The sequence below is a fragment of the Sylvia atricapilla genome, chromosome 2, assembly GCF_009819655.1.
Source record: "Sylvia atricapilla isolate bSylAtr1 chromosome 2, bSylAtr1.pri, whole genome shotgun sequence".
NCBI lineage: Eukaryota > Metazoa > Chordata > Aves > Passeriformes > Sylviidae > Sylvia > Sylvia atricapilla.
In genome coordinates, this window is record NC_089141.1 from 50237847 (window position 1) to 50264964 (window position 27118).

Below are 27118 nucleotides of genomic sequence, written 5' to 3' on the forward strand. Positions count from 1 at the left end.
TGCGCAGCTCCCTTTCAAGAAAGGGTGGGAGACAGCTTTCTTTAAAAGCCATAAACGTTTGTGCTGGCTGGCAGGCTGTGATCACACCTCTGCACGTTTCTGTACAAACTCTCACCTGCCTCTATGCGATTGCCAGCAGATTTGGTGGCAGCCAGACTTGACTTGACTTGAGAAAAACATTGCCTCCCTGACCCTTGGGAAAAAGCTGAAGGATTTCAATTTCTCAGTACATGTGGGAGAGCAGTGGTAGAAATCTTCATCAAGGGTTTTTTAGAAGTTTGAGGGATGCCAAATCAACTTAAATAGCTAAAACAGCAATCTCTTTTCAAGCTGAATAAAATGTGACCCGTACATGCATAAGTTGTTAAAACCATTTGTATAACAAAACCAAATTTGATTGTAAAGATGCGATTTTTCTACTGCTGATTTAAATTTAATTACTACTTATCTCAGACTGTATGTGAAGATTTTATGCAGAGAAGAAGGAGAAAGAAATGATATGTTGGAAGCAACATACTATCAAGATAGTCACAATTTCACAGTCACTTCTGCCCCCTATCCTTCTGCTTTATGTCTGTTGAGCTTCTCTCTTGGAAAACTCACAGTGCTTCGTTACTGAAGTACTTTTGTACATGTATTTTTAATATTTAAACATATTTCTAACATCTTGGCTTGAATCTTTTAAGGAATCTTTGGCTTCTTCCAGGTTTGTTTTTTTTTTTTTTTTCCCTTCTTGCAACATACGTTGTGACTACAACATAATTTCAGATAAAATAATACAAGAATGTATTATAGTTACTGCCATAGGAATATACAGTTCTGCCCCTTAGGATAGACGTCAAGTAACACTAAAAAATTTGTCATGATATAAAAAAGAACACATTATTGCAAAAATATTTCTTTTTCAGCAGGAGTAATATCTTTGACTACTCTGCAAGGGTTGCCTCAAGTCAAAGTTAGTGACTTCAAAAGAAATCCTTTTCTGTTCTTGTTTATATCAACAATTTTATATGTTTTCTAATTTTTAATCTGCCCTTGCTGAGCAAAACTACATCACCTGCAAAAGGTTATAGGTTTGACATAGCTTTAAAAGGATGAAAGCCACCACAAAGGAGTTTCTCTGGTCAAATAATATTAAAAGTTAAATATTTGAGATTACCTGGTACATTTACTCTGGAATGAATTAAAAGTAAATGTTAAATTAACCTGCCTGACATTTTTTCTCCTCTAGTCAGTTGGGCATTTTATTTGTTCTATTGCCAGAACAGAAAAGGAACCAAAATTCAAGTCTCTGGAAGTAAATTCTTAATAACAAAAGACAATTTAATCAATTTGACACAGAGTTAAAAGAATGTTTTTTGTGTCAATTCTTAGTGAGTTATAGCAAGTCCAGCTGATAAAATGGAAGCAGTATTCCAACTTGTTTAGAGTTTCCAAATAATAACAACCTCTTTAATTCCTCTTGCGTACATTTTCCTCTTAAGTCTGTAAAATTTGAGATTTATGCGTTTGGATTGTGATCTGAAATGGAGGGGAATTTTTTGCAGACAGTACTTAACAGCAAGAAAAAAAATTGAAATGTTCAGTTATTTCTCTTTTAAGGGAAATTTGCCATTTTGACACAAAAACCCCCAATTTAAACATCATTGTGAAAAATTAGAGGTCTCAGTTTCAGGTGATACCCCCTCATGTACCCTGGTTTTAAGCAGGAGAATGATTTTGCAAGCATCGAAACATTAGGTACATATGTAGGAGTTTGCAGTAGTGGGTTCTAAATCAAAATGTAATTTAATGAAAGGGAAATTAGTCTATTCCTTTCCTAGAACAGCGAAGTTTCTTCAAATACTAAAATATTAAGTGAGACAATATTTTTATTGTAATTACTGTACAATATTTTTATTGTAATTATATTTCTCCTGACTCCTGTTCTGTTGTAATGTCTTGCATTTGTGAGGTTGCAGTACACTTTCCTGTTATTACTCAGAAATTGACTGGGGCTTAGGATGTGCCATGACCCTCAAATTTAACACTTTGTCTGAGTAGGCTTTAAATGAGAGCAGTTTTCCTATGGGCTAACACAGGTACTTTAAAGTTATAAACCAAAAGAAGAGTCCCTCATGTGACAGTAACTAAGGTAGTTGAGCTAAACCCGTTATTCTGTGGGCTGAGGAAATGAACTTTGCTGCAATTCAGGCAGAGCCTCCTGGGAGAAGTTGTCTGGCGCCACTAAACAAATTAGTAAGCAGAGACTGAAAACTATTAAGTTTATTTTAAGAATGTGTTGTCAGAGATCTAATAAATTTACTTGTTGCTGCAGGCCATGCATGTATGAAGCCTTAAATAATCCAGGTGGTGGGTTTTTTCCTTCAGAGGGAGGTGCAGGGTGTGGATTTTTAGGAAAAAGGTACTGTGCTTTAGGTAATGTGGGCATTGTTTAGTGATAGACATGACAGCTTGAGTGATATGTTTGGTTTTCTCTGTTAATACTCACAAGGCAATTTAAATTAATTTTCTCATGCAAAGTTAGTTAGTGACTGCACAAAATACCAATTAGTTTAATAATGACAGCATGGAAATAACTTTATAGTAACAGAATGGTTCTAAACCAAATAGGTTTCTTTTGTTGCTGTGTTCAAATATTCCAAAGATTACTTTTAAAGTGTTTGAATTTACAAATTTGCCATATTACAGTTCAGGACCACTTGTGTCTTTGAGTTTTCTCTGGACCCTCTTTTGTCAAGAAGATGATTTAACTGGGTTTAGGTAGCCATATAGACTGGTGGGTTGAGCACACTCCTGTTACATTCAAAGGAGTAGGTCAAATCTTCTTAGAAAGCAATCCAGCTATTCATATAAGATGTGCCTGCAGTTCCTGAAGGTGAAGTTCTTTCCATTCCTTGTGCCTAGATAGCTAGCTTTAATTAAACATACATCTTTTATAGAATAACATTAGATGATATGAATTCTATATCTAGGAAAGATCTCTTGTAAAGATCTCTAAGGCAGATCTCTTGTCTTCAGTTTTGTGGATCAGGAGCCAGTTGATTGTTTCTGTGCTCTGGAACCTGAGCAAAAACATAGTGTGTTTTGCCAGGAGTGGTTATTCACTGCAGATATTGAATTTATTTGCTCTGAATTCTTTTCTGCTCAGAAGCAGTGGTCATCCTGCAGAGCTAGTTCCTTGCTTACAGCACAGACTCCAAAACCAGCAAGTGGATCTTTTGGATTCTCTAGAAACCAGTTACAAACTAAGTACTTAATATGGACAAAGGCTTTCAAACACACACAGTGCTCCAGCATATTTTTTGATGATTCAGGTTGGGTTGCTATTTATCCACTTTGCTCTTTCTTTTGATAACTCACAGTCTCTTGGTGCAGCCAACAGAGTGACAGTATTGTGGCTCTTGGTGAACTAATTTCTGCAGAGCTGATTTGTACTGAAATTAATTTAAAGCTACGAAATTAATTGGCCAAAGAGCCAGTGCATATTTGCTTGCACAGATTTTGTTAATTAAAATCAGGTTAATCTCTTAATCAAAACCCAGTTAATCTCCTGAGAAGAACTGGACGCAGACTTGAATTGGGAATTCCTTAAATTAACCCAGCATGAATCTCCAGACTGCACTTGGAGACATCCTTAGTAACGCTTAGTTGAATATTACGAATATCCAAATTTAATACCACTAGGTAACCATGACATCCATGTCCTGAGTCTCACTTCCCCTTCCTTTCTTTTTGTAACAAAGCAGCTACATGGTATTCTTCATATGACTTCAGGCATTTGCTAATTCTGAGCCCTGGCAAATGTGGCCCTTCCAACTTGTTTCTTGGGGATAGACATAAAACAGAAAAAGGAGTTACAGAAACTACTGAAAGATGAAAACTGTCTGCAGTTCATTGGATACCACCAATTATACTCCAGGCAAGCTAAGTCCATAATGCTGGGAAGTGTGTGTTTTCTCATGAGAAGTTTAGAGAAAGCATTGTTTTAGTCCCTAATCAGTAGGGGCTGGTTTAGGGGGTTCATTTTGGCTGTTCTGCAAGTATATTGAGTTACATTGGCAGATAAAATGCAGGAGGGTGCAGAGTTCAGCAAGTTGTTTAGTGATTGGGGTCTCTTTCAGTATACTTGGAAGAAACTTATAAAGCTGAAATATTTTGAAGTTTTTCTAATCAGGTAATATCATTAGGTTATCTTATGCACTGTTAAAGTCAATTCAGAGCTTTCTAGTGGCATGTGCTATGTGTTGGGTTTAATTAGGCATTTCACTTCTGCAATTTCCCTATGAAATAAAGGCAGTTATACAGGATATACCCTTTCTGATGGTCATACCAGAGGGGAAGCATTTGGTAATAGAATCATGGATTAGTGTGGGTTGGGAGGAACATTTTCAGGTCATCTAGTCCAATGATGTGCTGCCCCAATGCACTGAGAGCAGAACATTTCTTGTCTATTGCTGGGGGCAGTATGGGGGGGAGGAGTGGGAGTAATAGTTTGGCAGAAAAAAAGATTTACTTGAGTTTACTTGAGACCTTTGCCTTTTTAACCTGAAGCTAAAAGGTACTGGGACCACTACACAGTATGGCAAATCAGAGTTGTTGAAACCATGTGCCTTGAGCTGGGGATATAATGTCTATATATTTATTCTGACTAGCAGAATCACCTAGGATTTATATGTTTCTCCAGTAGTCAGGTAAAAATAGGTTTGTACTTTTCTATGAATGACTAGGAAAATATTGTGGAGAAGTGGAAAGTGCTGAGGTTCACAGGAAGCTTCATGCTAAATAGGGAATCATGATGCTGGGGACTAAAATTTCTGCATTTCACATCAGATTTTCCTGCTAATAAACCTATTGATGTAACTTTATCCTGGTATACATTGACTTGACACAAAAGATGCTAATCAAAGAATAAAAAATGGAACAGATGTCTCAAAATGGACAATTCCCTTCTTCCCTCTCTGTATTTTTGAAATCAAGTTCAGAAGTGGATTCCTGTTTTCAGATGTTTCATGTCCCTACTACAAAGAGAAGGATGAGGTAGTGCCAGCTTAAGTAACCCTGTCTGAATGAGGCACCAGATAAAGTCAAATATTTAGAACCAAGGAAGAAAGAGTGCAGCAGACAAGTGGACATGCAGACAAGTCAGCAAGTACTGCATTGCTATACAGTGATTCTTGAACTGTCGTCATACTGATATGTCATAGCTATTTTGATTCTCCTTATTAACATCCTTTTGCAGTCTGTTTAGAAAGCAAAATAAGAAGAGGAAGGAGAGAAGACCAGTAGTAAAAGTTTTATTTTTCTCTTAGTGCTTTATTTACTGGTTATTTTTTCCCACTCTTTCTTGGTTTTCATATATGTTTTTTGTCCTGGAGGAATTTATAGGCTGTTTTTTCCCCCCGTTAAGCAACCTTAGCTAGTGACTACAGAGAGCAGATATGTTGTACCTTGGAGCTCTACAGGTCCCAGATAGCTGTGTTTGTATAGACATATCCTATGCATACAATGAGTCTGTGTGGCTGTGGTTATGCAGGGCAGGCACTCTTTTGCTGATTCATCTCTGATTTATGCCATGGCTGCTCAGCAGGGAAGTCAGTATCTGCATCAAGATGCATCAATTTCTGTTGTGTCAATAAGTGAATACTGAGGTTCAGTTGCATGCTTTTATTTATGAATTGGGGTCTGGGGTAGCTCCTAAGGACAGCAAAACTGCAATCAGACTTTCCTTACAGAGTGGCCATTTTTTATGGCCCCTCAGGTCAACAGTGCTCAAGGTACACAGTTTAATGTAAGAATTATTTTTTATACTTTCTTTACATAGCTCTGTGAGCTAGGGAGAGAACTGGATTTGATTCTTTCCTTCTCAGAGCTCTTTGTACCATGATAGAAAATTCTGACAATCTAATCTGTATTCTTTCACAGAGAGTTTATAACTTCGAGATATCTGAGCAGCATGGCTGGAAAGATGAATATTTGAATGGGATATTAATTTGAATATTTTCCCTTCAAGTCTTCCCCCCACTCTTTTATTCATATTGTGTAACTGAAACTGCTTTTTTCCAGATGACTTGCTCTTTTTAGGAATTTCTTGTTTGATGACCTGTGCAAGAATAATACATCACTGTTTTCTGACAGGCAAACAATTTGCTGACAGGATTTCTGTAAATACGAATTCCAGCTTATATCTGTCTTTGTCATATACAAGCAAACTTTTTCCGAGGGTTTTGTCCTCAAAAGCCTCTGTCTTAAAGTCACCTTGTGACTCACCTTACTCTAGATCCTTACCTCTAGTTCCTTACAAAGTTTCTGAATATGTCTCACAACTCTTGCTGTCTCATTTCTCATGAACATCTCACTGCACCACCTCCTGTCTGTCATCTTCTGATTTAGCACTAATGCACTCTGAGCTCTGGCAAAATTCAGGAAACAAGTTCATGTCTCACTTTAGCAGCACCTTGCCAACCACGTCTCATTCCTGCAAAGTTGCTTTGGGTTTAACTTTTTCTTTAACACTGCCCTCCTTCATTTTGTGTAGTTTTATAAGTACTGGCTTCCCTCTCTGGACTTCTGATGTATTTGTACTGCCGGCACTTGTCTGGGAGAGGAATAAAAGCAAAACTGTGTCTAGGGTGGAGTAGCTTAATGATTTGCCCAGCAGCTGAATGTCTGACTGTGCCCAAGGGCAGTGCTTGTGAGCAGTGCTCAATCCATGTGCTGATAGAAATATAATTGTAGGGCAGATACTTCCTTTAATAGTGAACCAAATTAAAGTGGCGTGTGCTATTTTATTTCTGATGTTTTATAATTTCTTAAAGCTATACTCTTAATGTTCTTCACAGGCTTTGTGCTTGAGTGGTGCTTGGCTGCTCTACTATGTTTTAGCAGTTTCATCCAGATTAGGCAGGAGGGAATTCATCTTACTCAGCATTAGACTGCTGTAACAAAAGTGGCTGCAATATAAAGGGTCACAACAGGAGTTTTTAAAAGCTGCTGAGGGAAAACACACATATTTTTGCATATATCAAGGCAAAGCTAACCTCATTCAAAAATAAATGCCTAAATTAAGTCATAGGCTTACAAAATGCCTCTTTCCTGGATTTGGCTCTAAAGACAGTTTAGGATTTCTAGCCTCAAAATAAATACCTGAAATTAGGTAAGGTCTATCATATGCTTCTTACTTTGTTTTGTTAGAAGTTTGTATTAATAATAATAATAATAATAGTAATAGTAGTAGTAGCTAATAATAAGAAGAACAGCAGTTTTATTCTATGGGATAGTGGACTATTAAATGGCTTGTATAAATTAGAAAACATCTCCTCTGAACATTAAAAAATAAAGCACAAAGTGAACTCACAAAAGTTTGAAATAACTATATTCTTTTCTTAAAATTGTAAAACTGATGGGTTTGGTATTGCACATTTTAAAATGTCAAGATTATATATTTTAGGGACAGAAGTAGGTCTGTAAAAATAGAAGCTTGCTGTAACCCCCTTAAGAAATATACTTTTTTGTTTGATTGTTGAGGTATTTTTATTCTATGGAAAAATAGAAAGAAACAGCTGAAAGCAAGATATAGGTGGAATGAAGAAATGCTAAATCTTTTTATTGCCTTTTTTGTGCTTCTTTTTTAATTTCATTCATAAGAGACCTGTATGTAATATGTAGATTGTGTGCCTTTGTTCAGAGCACATTCAACCTTGAGTTCTATGGATAAGAGAGCAAATTATGCCAGATTTTTTTTTCCTATCCTCTGGTTAGATTATCTTCTGTCTAAAAGGATGCAAACTCTGCTAGAAAATTTTCCTTTTCCTGGGCAGTTTCAAGTATCTGACATTCTCATTTGTAGTAAGCACATGCAGCAGTATTTCTTCTCACTAGTGGTACAAATAGGTTCTCTCTCCTCTAAAAGATGGTAAATTGCCATCCTTTTTATATGTCAGAAACTTTTATCCTTCTGTTAAATTATGGCTGGGTTCGGCAGTGTGTTCAAGGGTGGCACACAAATGGCTTTTCTCGCTGGGTTAGAGAGCAGGAGTATCCTGTTACATTTGTCCCAGAAACAGAAGACCTAACATGCAGCTAACCTGCTGTAAGTGCTGTTGTAGTTACTGCTGTAACACTATAGCTGCTGGTTCTCTGTGGTGCTCATTAGTTTTTGATATGTGTGTTTGCAGCCTTCCCCTTGGTCAGTGACAATAGAGATCACAAGAGCAGAAAGGAGCAGGGTGAGGAGTGCAGGGAGATACCCCAGTAACCATTTCCCTGCTTTCATTTACACAGTACCTTTGCCTCTGTGTGAGATTGCACAGCTAGAGTTTCTGGCTTTTTTCTAGTAGGCAGGTCAATAAAGAAACATAGAGGCTTATCTTTGAAGCAGAGTGAAAGCATATGGAGTTGCTGCCTCATTTTTCAAGAGTGGAAGGAACTAGAAGGGGTAAAGCAAGCATTTGTCTCTTCCTCAAGTAATTAAGCCATGAATTAATTTAAATTCTCAGATATGCCTCTCTGTAGTTCAGAGGAATTACTTTTTTCACCAGCTTGGGTACAGAAATGTTAATTTCTAAAGGAAATTTCTTGTGCATATAAATAGTTGTTACCTGAGAAAACATTGTTCTGTAGCAGCACCTTGTGGGAAGGAAATCAGACTACAGCTCCCACACAAACCAGCATTCCCAGAAGACAATTGCCAAGTGAGCATTCGCCATCCCTGAGCTGAACAGCTTATTTTATTATTGCTATAGAACTTACAGGATTCTAGAGCAGTAAAAAGTTCATCTATTAGGATGATACACAGAATGCATCTCAAATACATTTTTGTTAATTCTTGGTCTTTTTCTCTTGAGAAATATGAAAATTAGTGTACTATGTTTGTATGCACGTAAGAAAAGATTTTCTCCGATGTGTAGCAAATGTGTTATGGTTGAGTTCTTTGCTTGTAATTTCTTAGTTTTAAATCTTTAAAACCTTTGGATTGTGATATCCAGATAGATACATATCTTATCCAGGATACAAGGTTCCATTAACCTCAAAAGACAAAGTAATCTTTAACAAAAAAGAAAAATTATAATTATATCTTTGTTTTCCAGGAGGCAATAAGCTGAAGAATCAACATTTTCGCCTAAACTGGGCATGGATCTCCTTAGAAAAGGAGTATTACTTAATAAACGAAGACTCCAAGTATCTTGATGTTGTTCTTAAGCGGAGAGGTTACCTGGGAGAAACCTCTTTTATAAGTAAGTTCAATTCTAACCTTATCAGTTGCTTCCATAAATCGCTGCCCAGCCTGTTGATATAATGTATCAACACAACTATTACAACACTGCTGTTTCATGATAAGCAAACTATATTGAAAGGAATATGTTTATTTATTAAAGAGTGTATCTTTTATATGCTATGTATATGATTTCCTTAGCTAAATAATGACATTTTTCCTTTTTTGTTGTTTTTTGGGGTTTTTTTTTGTTTGTTTTCTGCAATAATTTTTGAGCAAACAACCCAAGATATGATCTTTCTTTCTTTTATTTGATTAATACCACTGTTTATTTGTTTCACAGAATACATTTTCTGTCCAGATCATCTTTTCCCTATAATGAAGAAATGCAATTGTAGCAATTGAAAAGAGAACAATAAACATATATCAGTTTCCAGGAAGGCTGGCTGTTGTGAGCTGCTCTGACCAGCAGCTACAAGGATTAGGCTCGTTTTCTTCACAAAATGTTGGCAGTCAGCTGAGGCTGATACAGAAGGTGTTGAAAACTGTTTGAAGTCTCTGGGGAGGGTGAAAAAAAGGTTGTGTTATCACATTCTGCAACCTCACACCTGTTTCTAGCTTCTGGGTCTGTTTCCTCCTCTGATGCATTTGTACAGGGAACATTATCTCACCTATGGTGATCTCACAGTGCTTAGAGAAAACTCAATTTAAAGCTGCTTTTGCAGAGATATGTAAGCATTTACCTGGCAAGTTTCTGTTTAGGGCTTTTTCTGATTGAAAATCTGAGTTTCAGGTAGTGAGACGCAGTAAGGACATCTGTTTTAGCATGAGATTTAGGGGATATAGCCCTTAACCAACAGGATCTTACTTAAAATTTTCTGTTTTGGACAGTGAACCAACTTTGTTGATACATTTCTTTTAAAGAAAGAAAAAGAATGGAAGAGATAAATACATAGTTAAGGATGTGTGGTTTAAATTAATTACTGATACTGAATAACAGATACTGATGGGAATTGTGATTCTTCAGATAGAGTGTTTACAGCATTTTCTACCTCTGGATTCAAAGTAAGTTTCAGTATTGAGCTAAAAAATCAGCAAAACCAGTTTGAATAACTTGCTTCCGACTACTTTAATCCTGCAAATGGAATTACAGAATTGGAAAGAGCATAAAACACACTGGTCAAGATGCTTACTGGCCTTTCTGGTCTGTATGCAGTGCCAAAGTGGCTGAAGGTTTCTAGGTTATATAAAATTTGCTATCACTTAGGATGAAGCACAAGCTTGAAGGATTGTAAGGAAAGGTCATTTGTTTCAATACATTAAATATTGCAGCTGGAAGAAACAATCAGAGAAGGAAGCATTTAAGGGTTTTTTTTCTGAAAACTTGAGAAAAGCCTTCAAGATTTCAGTTGTACTGTGGGATTTCAACAAGGCCAAACACATGAGTTGGAGACAGTTAGGAAATTCTGCTAATTTCCATGAGGGTCTTTTAGAAAGCCTTAAACTGGGAGTGAAATGCCTGTGAAAACCTGTTTCAGAGCAATCTGAATCTGAGCCTCGAAGGCCTGTGCCATCTCTCTGGATTGAGTTTGTTTGAATTTTTTCCTAGTTTCAATTTCACTTTAGCCTGATGTTTGTCATTATGCAAACACTGAAATCAGAGGATAATAGTTTTTAAAAATTCTTACTGCAATGGCAGTGAGGGCTATGGTTCAGGTTTTGTATTCAGTATATTTTCCTTTGTGTCTTTGTGTATTCCTTGGTTTTCTCTTTAAAGTCTGAACTTTCCAGGAGTGTCTTTATTTTTTTCTATGAGAAATAAGTATTTTCTAGAGTTTCAGGCAGGATGCTATTTAGATGTCCTAGAAAAGAAGAGAACCCAGGGGGCTAAAAGGAAAGAGAAAAAAGTCTGTTGTCCTTTTTGGTCATCCATAATTGAATTATGTAGAAATGGAAACTTGATTTAACTTCAGAGAATGTAGAGTTTTTCCACCTCTGTGTGTGACACTCAACATAAAATTGATCAGGAGTAATGGATTAAGTTTGAATATTCTCAGGTTGTGAAAAGTATATTTTTCTCCACCTTTTAAAGATGACACAATGCGAGAAAAACTACCAGTGATGTTTATAATGACCTGAATTTGTGATTTTAACAGGTATTAGCACCAAAGATGGTACTGCCAAGAAAGATAAAGACTTCAGAGGAAAAGCTCAGAAGCAAGTGCAGTTTAACCCTGGTCAAACCTTAGCTACATGGCGAGTACGGATTTTGAGTGATGATGAACATGAACACTCTGAGTCCTTTCAAATTGTTCTTTCTGAGCCCGTCATGGCAATTCTGGAATTTCCTGCTGCATCCACAGTGGAAATTATTGATCCAGGAGATGGTGAGAACTTTTCCAGAACTCTACTGCCAACATGTGCATGTACCAAAAGATAAACTGGAGGGCAAATACTGTGAATAACAGTGAATATTAAAGATTGACTATCCTCAAAATATTCCTGAGGACAGACTTGGGCATCAGGTAGCCATTTGTCCTCTATCACTTTAAGTGCTTGATGAGGGGCTTACTCAGGTGGCATGTTTTTATGAAATACCTGCATGTTTTTATTATATGTTATTTCTAGGGGCTTTGTTTGTTTGTTTTCATTTTAGGTATAGCAGGTTTTCCATTAAATGTGTTGGCAGACTGAATGTGTCTGAAGGCTTGGCTGGAGGCTGACTTGATTTACTGTGCCATGGTAATTCATATGGGAGAGGATGAGACAGGAGAGTCTGGGCTGGTTGATCACAGGTTTGGTCTTGGAGCAAACTATTTGCATCAGTTAGGCCTTGATATCACCCTGAGAAGCTCAGTAATGATAAAATCCATTAGACCAAGTATAGCACTTGGTTAAGAACAAATAAAAATATGGTTAAATATAAATTCAGAAATAAGCTGATTTAAAAAAAAAAAAAAAAGTAGAGCATGCTCTGGTTGCTTTGCATCTTTTCAGCTGCATCCAGACACTTGAATCCGTGGGCTGTAGTCACACAGAACTGTGCTTAAGAAACCTTTTAAGTACTGGATACCACAACAACTTGACTTATATAGTCTTCTCTAATTAACATTTGGAGAGTGTTGGGCATGGAAATTATCAGAGGTGTCTTAGTTCCTAGTTACAAATGCAAGTTAAACCACAACTTATTTCACATCCATTTTTGATCACTGAGAAAAATAGTGCTTAACTTGAAAAGCAGTACATATCAGACAAAGAAATAACTTGAAAATGTGTTAAATCCCTTTATCTTTTCTATGATCAGTAAGATAGCACAGTTAAAGGTGTACTATTGACTCAGCTATTGGCTGAGTCTTCTTTATGCCAACAACAGTATATTTCTTGCATTAAGATAAAATTTTTACAGTCCCAGAGAATTTGTATTAACTATACATTAAGTGAAGTTGCAGAGGGCAAAATCAAATGCACAGCTGCAAATCAAGGAATACCCTGAAGAAAACTAGAGAGAGAACTTTGAGGGGAAGTACTGTGTTTCCTAACAGTCTTTTGAAGCTCAGGGTTTACCAAGCTCACTAAATAGGAACCATCCAAAGTTTTATTCTGCTTCTAGTGAAGAAATCATTGATTTGAATGGCATAGCTTTAGAATCAAAACTGTGAGTTTGTTCAGAAAGCTGTACCAGCCTCTTGGGGTATGGGACATTAGTTAATGTTTTATTCAAAATATAGATTGCATAGGGATGTGTTTTTTTAATACTAGATGTGATGGTGTAGCTCGTTCTCCTCCAAGCTTTTGTGTTGTTCATAAGGTCTGCTAAACTTTTATAGAGCCATTTTACTCCTAGTTGAATAATTATGAGAGAGAGAGAGAGGAAACTGAATAAATCAGATTCCTGCATGCTTTGGAAGGTTAGAGTTTTTTATTTAGCCAACTGAATTCTAAAGGGAGAATAAAATGAACTTAATGGGCGTTTTTTTGTTTTTTTGGTTTTTGTTTTTTGGTGGGTTTTTGTTTTTTTTTTTTTTTTTTGGTTTTTGTTTTTTTTTTTAGTGCTGTCTTTTGCTTTACTTTAAAGCAAAAAAAGTAGGGGTTTGATATTTTTTCACATTGAATTTTTGTCTTGCCAGAATAGTGAGTAGTCTAGATGTTATCAAACCTGAATTACAGCATTTTTAAGACAGGCTTTTGACCTTAAGTCATGCTACTAGTAGTTGTTGAAATAAAACCTGGAATATGTTTTCAAAGAAGTCACCTGACAATTTTCAGAACACTGCTTGCCAGAGTACTGTGAAATTATGAAAAATTTGCTTTGTGCCATCAGCTGATATCACTTAATTTGATATTATACAGAATTATATTCTGTTTGGGCTGCAGTCACACTGACACAACTGTAAAGGTGCTTTATAATTATGTGTGTAGCTGCCTTTTGTTCTTGAGTTTTTGAAAGAAAAAGAACAAAATTCGTCCTGAATCCCAGTAACAGCATAAAACCCAGCAATCTGATTATATAAACATAAAATAATGAAGGAGTTCAGAATGCATCTTAGTGGACTTTTTCCCATAAAAATGATCTGATATCCTTTTGCATGATACATTTTAGGGTGAGATTGCTCCTCAGACTTCACTGGCTATATGGACTGGGTCTCTTTTTAGTAAAAAGGGAGTGTAGACATGCAACTATCTCAAATCAAATGTCCAAGTCAGAGTAAGATGTCAAGAGCTCAACCTTACTCCTCCATGCCAAATGACTTTGCTGGTTATCTTGATGCAGTAAGTTAAAGAATGGCCTTGGTGAACCACAGCCTGTGTGTGACCTGTGCTATTGATACTTCTGTCATTAACAGTTAATAATTACCTACCATGGAAATAATAAAAAGATAGACTTTGTAGGCAAATTCTCCAAACACTGTCTTGCACCATTAACCCTAGATAAACAAATCAGTCACATTAGAGACCACTTAATAAGAACTTTTGAATTCAGACCTAAGGATCTGATTTTCTTTTCCATTTCTGAAACACTAAGAAACTCTACTTCTCACCCTCAAGTTTTACTTGGCATTGCCAATAAATGCAAATTTGTTTCATTTTAGAATATTCAAAAATGCTCTTAGCTAATGTCCAGGTGACTTTATGAGGTTCTTTTATTTGCAGAATCAACAGTCTTTATTCCTCAGTCCACCTATACTATTGAAGAAGATGTTGGTGAGTTATTTATTCCAGTCAGAAGAAGTGGAGATGTGAGTCAAGAACTGATGGTCATCTGCTACACACAACAAGGTAGTAGAACCTACTACAGAAGAAAAAAATGGCAAGAGTGGAAAAGAGACATAAATTTTAAAATATTTATTCCATCTTTTTATAACAAAAATTTTTATAACTCTATTAATTACTTTTTGCTCTAAATATCTTCAGTCTCAGCTGGAAATGTATTCATCTCTGCAATCTGTCTAAGGATGTTACTGAACACAATTTAAAAATCATCATTCATGGAGAGGTGAAGAGGATCTGTGTTCTTTATATTTCTGTACAATTTTTATATGCATATATCTGAGAGTGATGGGAACTGAAAGCACTCCAGTGATTGCCTTGGCTATCCTTCACTTATTTGTATCTTGAAAAAAAATGACACAAAATAATATTGCTTAATTGTAATACTTGTCCTTCCTCTGACTTTCACTCTCTTAATAATAATGCATGTGCAGGGCATGGGGTTTCTACACCTGTGGTGTTATTACTATTTTTTATCTGGGGAGATAAAGCAATATTTTGTGCAAAGTGATCTGGAATCCAAATAATTTGTTTTCATGAAATTCTATCTGTTCCAGTCCATTGGTATCTTCAATATGGGTAAAATACACCAAGGTAGTTAACTGCTAATCCTCACAGGGACTATTTTGTCAGTCTGTGTCTCTTGTAATAGACAATATTCCTTCTGACTGAAAAGGTGCAAATGATTTGAAGAGCAACACTCTTCCATTGTGTCCTATACAGAAGTAGTGCAGACCTCAGAAGTGGGTCCGTGGACGTCTGATCTTACCCACAGCCCATCTTATCACCAAAAAGTAAACAGAATGTAAAAGATAATGAAAATAAAATTCCATCTCTGTGAGGAGATCATTGTAACCATGGGATGTATAGTGACTGTTATCCTTTTATGCCACAGGAACAGCATCTGGCACTGCTCCAACCTCTGTACTTTCCTACTCCGACTACATATCCAGACCAGAGGACCACAACAGCATTCTACGTTTTGACAAAGACGAACGAGAAAAAACGTGTCGGATCGTGATCATAGATGATTCCTTGTATGAGGAGGCTGAAACCTTTGATGTTTTGCTGAGCATGCCCATGGGTGGAAGAATTGGTGCAGAATTCCCAAGTACTCGCATTACCATTGTACCTGATAAGGATGATGGTAAGATATCACATAATTGACATGATAGTCCCAACTCAGGACAGAAACTACAAATAGCATCACATTTAAAATCGGCATGTAGAAAATGGGTCTTGTTTTTCTTCCTGCTGGTTAAAACACATGCTGCTTCCATCTTGAGATTAGAAAATACTATTGGAAAGCTCTGTGGGTTTTTGAAAGTATTTAATATTGCTATTTTATTGTTTGAGAAAATTGCATGAGCAGTGATTCAGAGCAAGGAGCTGCACCTTTCTCTTCTGTCACATTAACAGACACCATCCAAGATGTCATCTTGCCATGGGCAGCCTTGTTTCTGTGATTCTGAGGCTGTGTCCACAAAACCTTTGGGCCCATTCAGTCATGCTGCAGAGGGCCTACTGGAGGCCTTGATGGGGCAGAAACCATCTAGCACCTCCCTAGAATGCAAGCTATACTTCTTCTGATTTGATGCTGCGTTTGAATTTCTGCATGGAAGTGTCCATTTGTGCTCTCTTGATCTTTTTAATACAGCAAATATTCAAATAAGAATATGTTGCTTTAGAAATTGCCTCAGTAAGGAAACACTGACTGAATTATGTCATGTGTTCACCTGGTTTATAGCTTTAAGATAATGCTTTTAAAGGGATTCTTCTGGTGATGATTAGAAAAAGGGGTATGACTAAGGCAGAGTAGAATCAGCACACTGTATAACCATCTGCTTTCAAAAATACATGTGTTATTGCTGCCTCAAGCACCTTTAATGCTTCAGCATTGGTGTGACAGCTCTTTTTCTAGAAGTAGAATGAAAGCTTCCTGGTACAATTGCCCTAATGTATGCATGGAGTTTGGAGACTGACATCTCAACTGTAAATTCTGTGATAGGACTTCTGATAAGCTGTCTTAGTCCTCTCTGCAAGGCCATAAACCTTCCATTGTGACACCATCACACTTCCTAAAGGCTAAACGGAGGAATTAGATAGTACAGTGCTCTTTGTGAGTCTGATGCCAAAACAGACCATTATTATCAGCACAGTGATTTCTCTCTAGGTAAGGACACAAAAGGCAGCTCTTTAAGGCAGGAAGTCCACACCCATCTAATTGCCTCATAAATACTCAGTCTGTCTGAAATTTCTCACCTGTAATCCTGTGACAGAGGTGACTTTGTTTTCTCTGTGGAGCATTTGGGTAATCATATATCATTAATGACTACAAGAGGTTAAAAAAACGTATCTTGTAAAGTAAGAGATCATATATCGAATGCAAGCCAAAATAGGTATTTTTATCTGACTCTGCTATTATAGCAAACACAAATTTATTCATTTAGGCCCTTCTACAACAGTTTGATTTGTATGAATAAATTCGATGAATTCATGAACTATGAAGTTTATACATAGCAGAGTATAGAGAGTAGCTATTAAAAATACGTGTTCATGGAGAAGCTGATTATCCAAAAATTGAAGGTGTTCTGACTGCTTAAAATATATATGGAAAGTTTGAGATGGAGAGAATGATCCTCCAAGACATTTCTTAATATCAGAGATGAGCTAAAATTAGACCATCCAACTTCAGTGGGAATCTCTGACTCCCAGTCAGAACAGAGTTTAAAACTTAATATTTTATGAAACTCACACAAAATATTAGGGAAGTTAATGAGAAATCTCCTCTGACACTGCCATTAGAAAGCAGGGCAAGTTATTTAGTTTGTGTACCACTGTTCAGTTTTAAGTTTCTGCATTTATGAGCACAAGCTGCCTCAGAGCTACAAACTTTTCTACACAAATTAATAATCTTATGGGATTATTAAAAAAGCTGGGCAAGTGTTTGGGAAATTGTAATAGAATATATTCATTATGTAGCAACTGAAATATCTATGTTTATTAGTAGGAGTAAAGAGTATTTGGGATATTGAAAGATAAGAAGTCTTTGAAGGATAACTTTGGAACACTTTTTTGCAAACATTCACTTTTCTTTTTACACCCAAAATGTTGCATATGTGGTGTTTTGAATGATGTCACAGAACTCCTTTTTAGCTTTCTGTATCAGTGAAAAAACTCCCACAAAGAATTTCGGCACATGCAAAAACTTTCCTACAATTCACTTACCAGTAAAATTTCCTACCACATTCTTTTTAGTTTGCATAAAAATGTAAAGCATGAAAAGTCTTTGTTTTATTTCATCTGATATCTGTTGCACTGCCTTTTCTATAAAAAGCAGAGTACAGACTATAGAGTAGATAAATTATAGATTACACCTCGCATATTTATCTATGTATTCACACACACATACAAATATATATACAAGCGCATATTTATGTAAGGTGTGAGCAATTTAGCACCCTGGCAGTCATGATTGAAATTCTGCATAAATAAGCAGAAGATTTTAAGCAGCTTTGATTATTATTGTTTGCAGTGCATAGCATTAATTTTACTAGGCTAAACTAGCGTGGTACATGAAAAGAAAGCATTTTCTTTTCCTTTTAACAGTAACATTTAATTTAGAAGATGACTAAGATAGGGGTCGGTAGAAGCTTTAGCACATAGATAATAGCCTATCAGCTGTAGTAATGCTGTAATGCTAAATTCTGTGGTCCACTTCAGTTGCTACTTCACATCTACTGATATATATTTCTCATTGTTTGCTAAAATTCATCTTCTACTTTACAGAGTTTCTTTGGATGAATGTCACAGCGTCTCATTAAGTCATGTCTCCAAGTACTGTGACTGGACTAACATTATGCATTGACTTCTTCAGGCCAAACAATAGGAATAGCAAAGGTCTAAGTTTAATAATGCTACATGAGATCTTTTCTATGGAACTCAAGTCAGCACTGGCAGCATTGCCTTACCTCCTCTGGCATTCCATGTGAGTTAGTTAGGAAACATTCACCTTCAGCACCTACCATCCAAGTCTTATTTCTAGAGAATGCCCTTAGGGTCTAAGTAAAATGTCGTAGTTGCTATATAGTCATGACAATAAAAAAAGTAAGAGGTGTGCTCTAGTGAACTACAGTGTATTCACTAAATTCCAGGCAGCTGAAAAGTTTAATTGGGGATTATACAGTTGTGCTGTGCTGCCAAAGCAAAATCTGGGGAAAAAAAAATTGTAGTATGTAGAACATGCACTGGTATAGTTAGATATTGTGAATGGTGATTTTCAAATATTGGGGCATTTCCTCATTTTGGAGGGAGTTTTCCTGATGAGTACTACAGTTAGATAGGAAAAAAGAAAAGGATTAAGTTAACAAAGTAAGTAGAAGAAAAAACTTCACATGGAAATCTTGTATTCAAAGTTATACATGCCACTACAGTTAAGGCACTAGAAAGTAAAAATATGGCTTGTTTGAGTCAGATGTGATAGTTACTAACTGTAAACCATGGAAGAAAAGCATGCCTAGGGAAAAGACATGTGTAAATCATCCACTTCTGGGGTGGCACTAATATTACTTGGTGTTAGCCTCTAGAACTTTAGACATCTGATTCAAATAGACTATAGGATTGTTCTATAGTAAATAAAAAGAGAGATGTACTCCCAGGAAACATCCTATCCTAGAACAAGTATCTAAATTATTGAGCTCAATCACCAGGGACACCTGGTGCATCTGAATACATTGATTTATGGCAGTAGATATAAACCCTACCATAGAGATTTAATTTGCAAATACAAAGATGTAAGCACTACTGGGCATGAAAGACATAACCTCTGCTACATGGAGAGCGCAGAATTCAGCATAAAGCTCATTTGAAGGAGGCACTTTACATGTAGATAAATATTATGCATCTAGGAAAAGGAAGATGAGGTTAATGCACACTTTTCATTCCCCTTGGACAGAGGAATCCTGGAATTTAGTCTAAGACTCATAAAAAAACTCAGACCCTACTCTTCTGTAGAAATGTTTTAATCCTCAGGCACTTAGCAACTAAGCTAGATCAGCCTGGAAGTGCTCTCTGTTTTTCCAGCTGAAGCAGTGACTCTGAAATCATTTCATCGAGAGAGAGAAAAAAAAACCAGAGATCTAAGTCTTTTGTTAGTATTCATCGGGGAATGAAGAGCCTGTAACTTGGTTCCAGCACTAACAAAGTTGCTGTGTTGTATGCAACAAATCTGGTACAAAATGCTGTAACAAGGTTTGAGCCAAAGCTCTGCTTTTTTCATAGTCCCAATGTTTTGACTACTGTGCTAATTTAGACTCTTTTTTCCACTTATTTGGTTTTTTGTTGTGGGCAATTTAAAACTCAGTTTGTAATCACATTTGGAAATCTGAAGAGAAGAGGTGTGGTGAATGCAGAGCTGGAAGTTTGCACCTAAGGGGAAAGTATTTGCAATTATTTTGTGTGCTGCAAGTTTTTTGTAAGTGGCTCTCTCCCCATGTGATTTTAATTCCATGCTACTGTATTTAGTGTTGCTGTGAGAGCACACAGCCTTACAGCCAGGCTGACAGTCATCCTGCCTCAGTGAAATTGTTGAAGCCTCATGCTGTTCACAGCAGGAAGTACATTAAATACATTTCTTCCACTTCATTCACATTAGATGGGCAAGAAGCTTCTCAGACTTCTTCTTGACATTTCTACATCAAGGCTGGGAAAGCAAAGGACTCTGGTTTATGTCAGAGATTTGCTGACCATATATTTACACCTGATGAACAGAATCAATCGCTCATACCATTCACATGATAGAGGATAGCACTGTCTGGGAATATTTTACAGATGAGTAAACTGGATGATGGTATCCTAATGTAGAAAGGGAATGTTGGAGGTCAAACAGAACAAATTAATTATTTAGTCTTCTGGAGATTTTTTAGAACACTTGCTGTCACTTTCCTTACACTTAATTAAATTTTGAAAATCCTTAGAACATGTTCTGGAAATTGGCACCCACTAACACTTGCCCAGCTTCCTTGGAGTAGTAAAGTACATATTAATATCTGCTATCACTAGCCTGAAAAGTCAGCACTGCCATGTTATACTATAAATGTATACATTGCATTGGCTTCTAGCAAGCAGGCAGAATGAACTAACTCTCAATGTGTGCACTGAGCCAAATTTACAGCTTATGATAAATAAGTGTTTTATTAGTAACATAGTTTATCAGAGGAACATCCTTATCTCATAAGGCAGGTTGGAATCTCCTTATTTCCATTGGCCTCCAAGGCAGGCAGTCAAATGTGCCTTTTTCTCTCTGCCAGTAGGTCTGTCAGACCTTAAACTGAACATGTGGTTGATTAATCTTGGTAGTTAACATCTGCTAGTCTATTTGTCCAATTTTAATTAAAATCTGAACACTACAGGCAGAGCATGCCCACTGGTATGTTACAGACTGGAGTAATGATTTGGCCAGCTATCCATCACCACTCTCTGGAGATGCCTAAAATAGTGAACTAGTTATTTTTTCCTGTGTACATCCATCTCTGATTACTTTCTCCCTTTTATGTTTTTACAGTGCTTGTGAGTCTGATGCTCCTGGCACTTCTGTGTAGCTTTTAACTTCTTTTGTGCTCCCATTAAATAAAATCTCTCTATGACCCTCCCCTTTCCCCAGTCTGTGGCAGGTGGCCAGGTTGGCAACTAATGAAGGGAAAAAGTGGATGATAGCCAGCTTATGACACATATTATACTCCCAGTTTTCTTTACTAATAGCTTCTTATTATCGCCAGTTCAACAGAGTGAAAAATGTTCAATCTATGATGGTAGCCTTAAAGATTTTGGAAAGTGCCTGTGTGCTGCCTATCACAGAAATAAATTAGTATCATACCTTGCAGTAGGATATTCTATAGAGTAACCAAGCACATTTATGATTTACGTTCTTACCTTATTTTTTGCTTACAGTTTATTATGTATGTGTGTGCCTTTTATAAGAGTGTGTGTGTGTCCATATATATATATATGTGAACTATTATGAGATGCTGGTTTCATCCCATCTTTATTTAATAACTAGATATATAGTACAACCTTAAGATCTGGTCTCCTTTGATAGGTGAGGAGGACAGAACATGACCTCCAGTCAGTGCTTTGTCACATCTATTATTTGTCACATCTATTTCAGATGGCTCTTTTACAATAGGGGATGCAGCTGGTGAAGCTCTTCAGCCTTCACTGCTGCATCTTTTTAAATGGCTTTCTTACATATGCATTATTACACTCCTATGTGAATTGCAGTAATATTTTGAGGAGAGTGTTGAAATACAGAAAAAAAATTAATTTTGTATTCAAAGTACACAAAATAGCTGATAATCAGAAGGCACGAGATTAAAAAATTATACTTTCTGTTAAATTTAGAACAAGTTTAATGAAGGGGTGTTCTTATGGGAACTGGTATTGCATCCCAGAGCCTAATGCATTATTGGTTTACAACAGTTCACTCAAGAGTACATTGAACTGCTTTCTCTCTCATGTCCTGCCTGTAGCATGTCATATTTTTGATGGCACTGGTCTTTGTAGTGTAGGTCTTGCATTTACTATACGCTATTTAGAAACTTAATGAATGCCTAGCAAACCATTCTTAATTAATCATTGTTGGATATGGTTGCAGGGAGTGAATTTAGTGACCGAGTGAGTGCTTTATAGGTTTAAGATTTGGATAATCAAGTTGAGTAGGATGTCTTGGTGCATTCAGTTTTCCTAAGGCTTCTCCAGTCATCTTCCTTACTCTGAATCTCCTCATACAGAGACTTTGCTGGTTAGCTCTTTGAAGACCCTAAAGAAACTGTAACCACTGTAGCCCATTAGGCTTTAATGTCATGGATTCTCCTTTTGAACGTGTGAATCCTCAAAAGATTACCTCAGTTACTGTCTCACTTAATTGTCAGGACACTCTTTTCTCTCTCACACAAATGGGATCAAAAGTCAAAGACACAGAATTCAAGAAGTTTAAACATATAGTGGAGCATATTTTCTTTTATTATAGCTCTGTTTTTGTGGTCTGGTGAGTCTGGCTGTTGCTCTGTTTTCACTTCTGCTCTGTCTTCTCTGCTAAGTCCCATCCTCAACAGTAGCTCCAGTAAAGGGATCTCTTGCAAACTTTTCTTCTACAGCCTTGGTGAGCTAGGTGTGTTCTGATTGTATGTGGGCATAAAAGCCTGTAAGAAATTATTTCCACTGGTTAAGCAAACTCAGTGTAACTAGCATTGTGACTGAGTAGTAAAAGTGCAAAAATCCAAAGTTGGATCGGCCAGAAATGGCTGCATACTATATCTTTACCTAGCCTGGTCTCTAAAATGCTGCTGAACCTTTTATACCATTTCTGTTTGTAGCCTTCATTTTTCACCTGATGTGTGAATCACTGACTGTGAGCACCTTCAAGCTTGGCATCTTTGTGAAAAACCTTGTGTGTGGTATATTTAAATGCTGCTGCCAAGCCTTCCCATTTATCTGACTGCCTGTTTCATCAGTTTGTTGAGAATTTGTTACCGATCCCATTTCCCAAGCCTGTTATATAAAAATAATCTGATTCATTTTAAAAAGAGAGCATGTAGAAGAGTCTGAATTGGTTTCATGCTCTGTGGGAGGTATAGCCAGTAGGAAAAAGGTATGTGAACTTCAGATGGTTGCTCCAGGCAATATGATCATGTTTGGGTGTGTCCACAAATTCCAGTGTCTGTTTCTTCATCTGTTAGTCTTTATATTTTTATTTCCATTGGTAAATGAGGCAAGTATCTGCATTATGGAATAGTTTAGGCAGGTGATTGGAGCTTGATGTACTTACAGCAGGAAAAATTCTTTGGCCCTGTCCTCAGACTGAACATAAGAAAAACTCCAACACGTGTTCCAGTGATATCACGGTCTGTAGGTTATACCCTGAAGGTGTGTGGAACAATACTACTCTACTAATAAATATTTTCATGTGTCTGTGAGTTCACTGATATATGAATTTGCTGTTTTGGAAAGGTAGCAGTGTTTCTTAGCAAACCAACAAAGGTAAATTAATTGCTTCAAGGGAAAGTCACTTATTAGAGTGAACTGCACACATTAGCCTTTCTACTAACATGCCATTTGTAGCTGGGAAACAATTTAAGGCTGCTCATTATTATCTCGTACATAATAATTAACTAACTGTTGAAAAATTAATTTTCACTTTAAAGTCACACATCCTCAATGAGTTGAGCTACAACTTGTCCTCATACATTCAAATGTCTTTATTTTCCATTATTCAGGAATACTCTGTAGCTCATCAAGCTGTTACTGCACCATTTATGAACAGCAGCCTGACATTAAGCAAAAGCAGAATTAGCTCTGTTCTGTAGGCTACAAGAACAGTGCAGCCTGTCAAGAAGGAAGATACAGGTGACCAGGGATGGGGTGTCACTGTAGCCATCTCACTGCTCAGTTTATCAGCTAGAGCTGTAGTCTGCTTCCTTTAGCATGCCACTTTGCTCACATTCGAGTTTTGCTTATTGATGTAGCAGAGAGTTTAGATATGGACTCCAAGCCTGCCACGCAGGTGCTGCTTGTGATGGTATTGTGTCTAGAGAAACTGAAGCATGGCTGCACTTTAACATAAAGGGTGAGTTAAAATGTAAAATGTTATGCTAAATTAGCATGTATCATAGATTAATAAATGTGAATCTGTAATGTTGTTATATGTTGAAATATGTAATGTTGTTCATAGCAGCAACTGCTATGAACAACATAGCAGCAACTATGAAATTACTAGGTTAAGTTGTATAAAATGAGAGTAATTAAGTGGTAAGCTAGTCTAATCAATGTATGGTGCTGCCATTGTGGATTAAAAAAGAAACTGCAATTTCCTTACAAAACCAAAGTGTGTTTGGTAAAGATTGCATTAATTTGAATCTATCCTATTACTTGTTACAGTGTTTGCAAAATTGTTTTAAAAAACCTTTTAAAGTCAATAGACAGAAATGGTCTGTTGAGACAAATGGAAAAGCAGACATTATTTGCTTAAGATAATGTCTGTGGCAATTTGGCTGCAACTACCAATTTTGATTCTGAGGGGAATTTACTTTTTGATTGCAAAAGTTATGACAACAGTGCTAAGAAGATGAAAGCTGTTAAGATTGCAACATATGAATTTGAAAAGTAATCTGTTTTGACCGCATCAAATAAAAAGCTATTGGCATTTGCACAATAAGTACCTGCTACAGAACTGAGCTTAGACTGTAATCCTGACCCCTGCTTCTGCAGCATTCAGTGAAAATAAATGACTTGGCAAATTAAATTCATTGTGCTAAGTGCAAGCTCAGTTGCTTGCATAGTTTCAAGTGTGTGTAAATAGCTGCAGAATGGTGCTACCTAGTTTCAGATTTTAAAGTCCTCTTTGATATTGTCTTAATATGAAGTTTTTGTAATGGATGGTTTTTCTGGGGTTTTCTTTTGCTGCTATTAACACGCATATGAGAGAGATTTCAGAAGTTAACCTTTACTGCTATTAAACAGTAAATGCTCATGCCTTCTTACATTTAATAGAACTCTCATTCTTAACTGCTCTACCTACAACTCACACCCTTCATGTTTGTGACATTGTAATCTGTTATGTTACAGACTCATCTGATCAGTCCTTTAATGCCAGATTTGATCCTGAAATGCAAGTAGGCATTGTGTAGGGATGTATATGTTGCCTGAGTATGTGCCAGATCAGGTCTAGCCAAATCTGGCCGTGTTTGCCTGGTTTTATGTCTAAGTTGATTAGCTGTGCCAGCCATCAGGGCTCCTTACTTTGGATTAAGCATGGCCCTAGCATTTCCAGAGCATACCAGAAACAGGCTTGTAGGCTTGCAAAGCACTGGTTTGCACCTTCTGTGTTACCACAACAGACTTCTACTAGCTCTGGCAACTCATAATGTTCACATCACAGCCTCATTTGTACTGTTCACGGAAAGAAGGAAGGGAAAAGCTTTTAGGAATAAATAGTCTTAACCCTATAGAAGATGAGCCATAAGTTCATTTGTAAAGACTGCTTCTCCTGGTTCCAGTGTCTGAATTGTCGGAGTGCCATGTCTGTTTTCTTCTATTATTTCTTTCCTCCTGAGAGTATATATATGTGTGTGTGTGCATCAATGGCAGCATATATCATTGAAATTCACTGTAGTTTTAAGCCTTATTGAAGTGTCTGCACAAAAGACTACTTTTGTGTTTGTCCTAAACATCCTGCCAATAGGATTTTTTAATGAACAACCTACGCTTTTGCAATGTTTCCCTAAAGCAGTTTATGAGGATAAAATTTTAAAAGGTAAAGCCTCTTTGGAAATAAACGTTTTTGTGTTAGACTTGACGGTGTACCTTCAAAGTTAGACATGTTCCTAACAACATGAGAAGTGTGTTTGTTTTCCTGCCTGATGACTGACTGGTGCTGTAGTTGAGATATGCCTCTGACTCTGTAAGTACAAGGACAAGGAAAACTTTTCATTCCTGTGCCAAGAAACCTGGGACTAAAGCTCCTAACCTTTCTTCTCTGATTATTGTAACTTCATGCCAGTGAAATCCATGGCTCTGAACAACAACAACAAAAAAACTTTAGAAAACTTCCTTTTATTTCTCTAAGAGGAACCATTAAATTTGCAGTAGTCTCTCTTCAGAGTGATTACTAGATCAAAGGTCTGCTGTAAGTGAGCCTGCAGTCGTCGAGCAGAGTGTTTTCCAGACATGACCTGAGATAGACAATGCTTTCCCTGTTAGGAGCTTGGCTTTGCTGCTTCCCCTGGGGAGCTACTAACACAGCTTACAGGAAATGAATTTAGAAAACATTTGTAAGGATTTGTTTCCTGGGATGGGTAACCATGCAGAATATGTCTTTCATTGAGCATACATACCTCAAAAAGTGTGAAAAACTCACTCTGAAATACAGGACGAGCTAGCTGATGGTTTAGATTTTTTTGTTGTTTGGCTGTGACTATAGGAATGAATAGTATTTGAGGATTCTTCTTCAGCAGCAGTAAAGCAGTTAGGATAGTGCTGTAAGTAAATAGAAAGTATTTTATTTTATGCCTTCCATCTAGTTTAAGACAGATCAGCTAAGTTCCCTGTGTAGCCAGTAAGTAGAAGGGAAGGGAATGCTTCCACACATCTTCAAATTTTTCTGATTGCAGCGAGTGAGCCAGTCCACTTGTCCTCCTGTATCCTCATTGTTCTGGGAAGCCTGGAATGGCCTATCTTTGTCCTTGCAAGCTGAGAGCAAGCAGGCTCCATGTGAGTACCTCTCACTAAAGTGCTTAAAATGAGGTGCAGACAAGCCCAGATCAAGTTCCGGAACCATTGGGACGTAAGAACAAGATTAGACTTGGGGAAGTGTGCTCAACACTCAGCATACCTGTTTAAGAAATGTATTAGAATTTATGATTTTTTAACCACCTTTATCTAACTATTGGCACATTAATAACCATTTGGTGGACATTCTGTATTGTTATTGTCTAGAGGCTGGGGAAGTCTTTGTCCATCTTAAGAATTTTAGAAGAACATTTTCTGTCTGAAATGACACATTGCTTTGTAGTTCTAATAGAAAATGCTTCAGTATCCCTGTAAGTAGAACACTCATCAAAGTTAATAGTAGTTACACAAAAG

The 27118-nt window shown here is 36.9% G+C and overlaps 1 protein-coding gene across 1 annotated transcript in view; it reads left to right on the top strand.

Annotated features, from left to right (window-relative positions):
• FREM2 (FRAS1 related extracellular matrix 2) overlaps positions 1-27118 on the top strand; it is a 115640-nt gene that overhangs the window by 51074 nt on the left and 37448 nt on the right. The window contains exons 3-6 of the mRNA XM_066313206.1: positions 9090-9236; positions 11371-11601; positions 14366-14491; positions 15378-15629. Coding sequence (XP_066169303.1) covers positions 9090-9236; positions 11371-11601; positions 14366-14491; positions 15378-15629 — 756 coding nt within the window. The remainder of the gene's footprint in view (positions 1-9089; positions 9237-11370; positions 11602-14365; positions 14492-15377; positions 15630-27118) is intronic.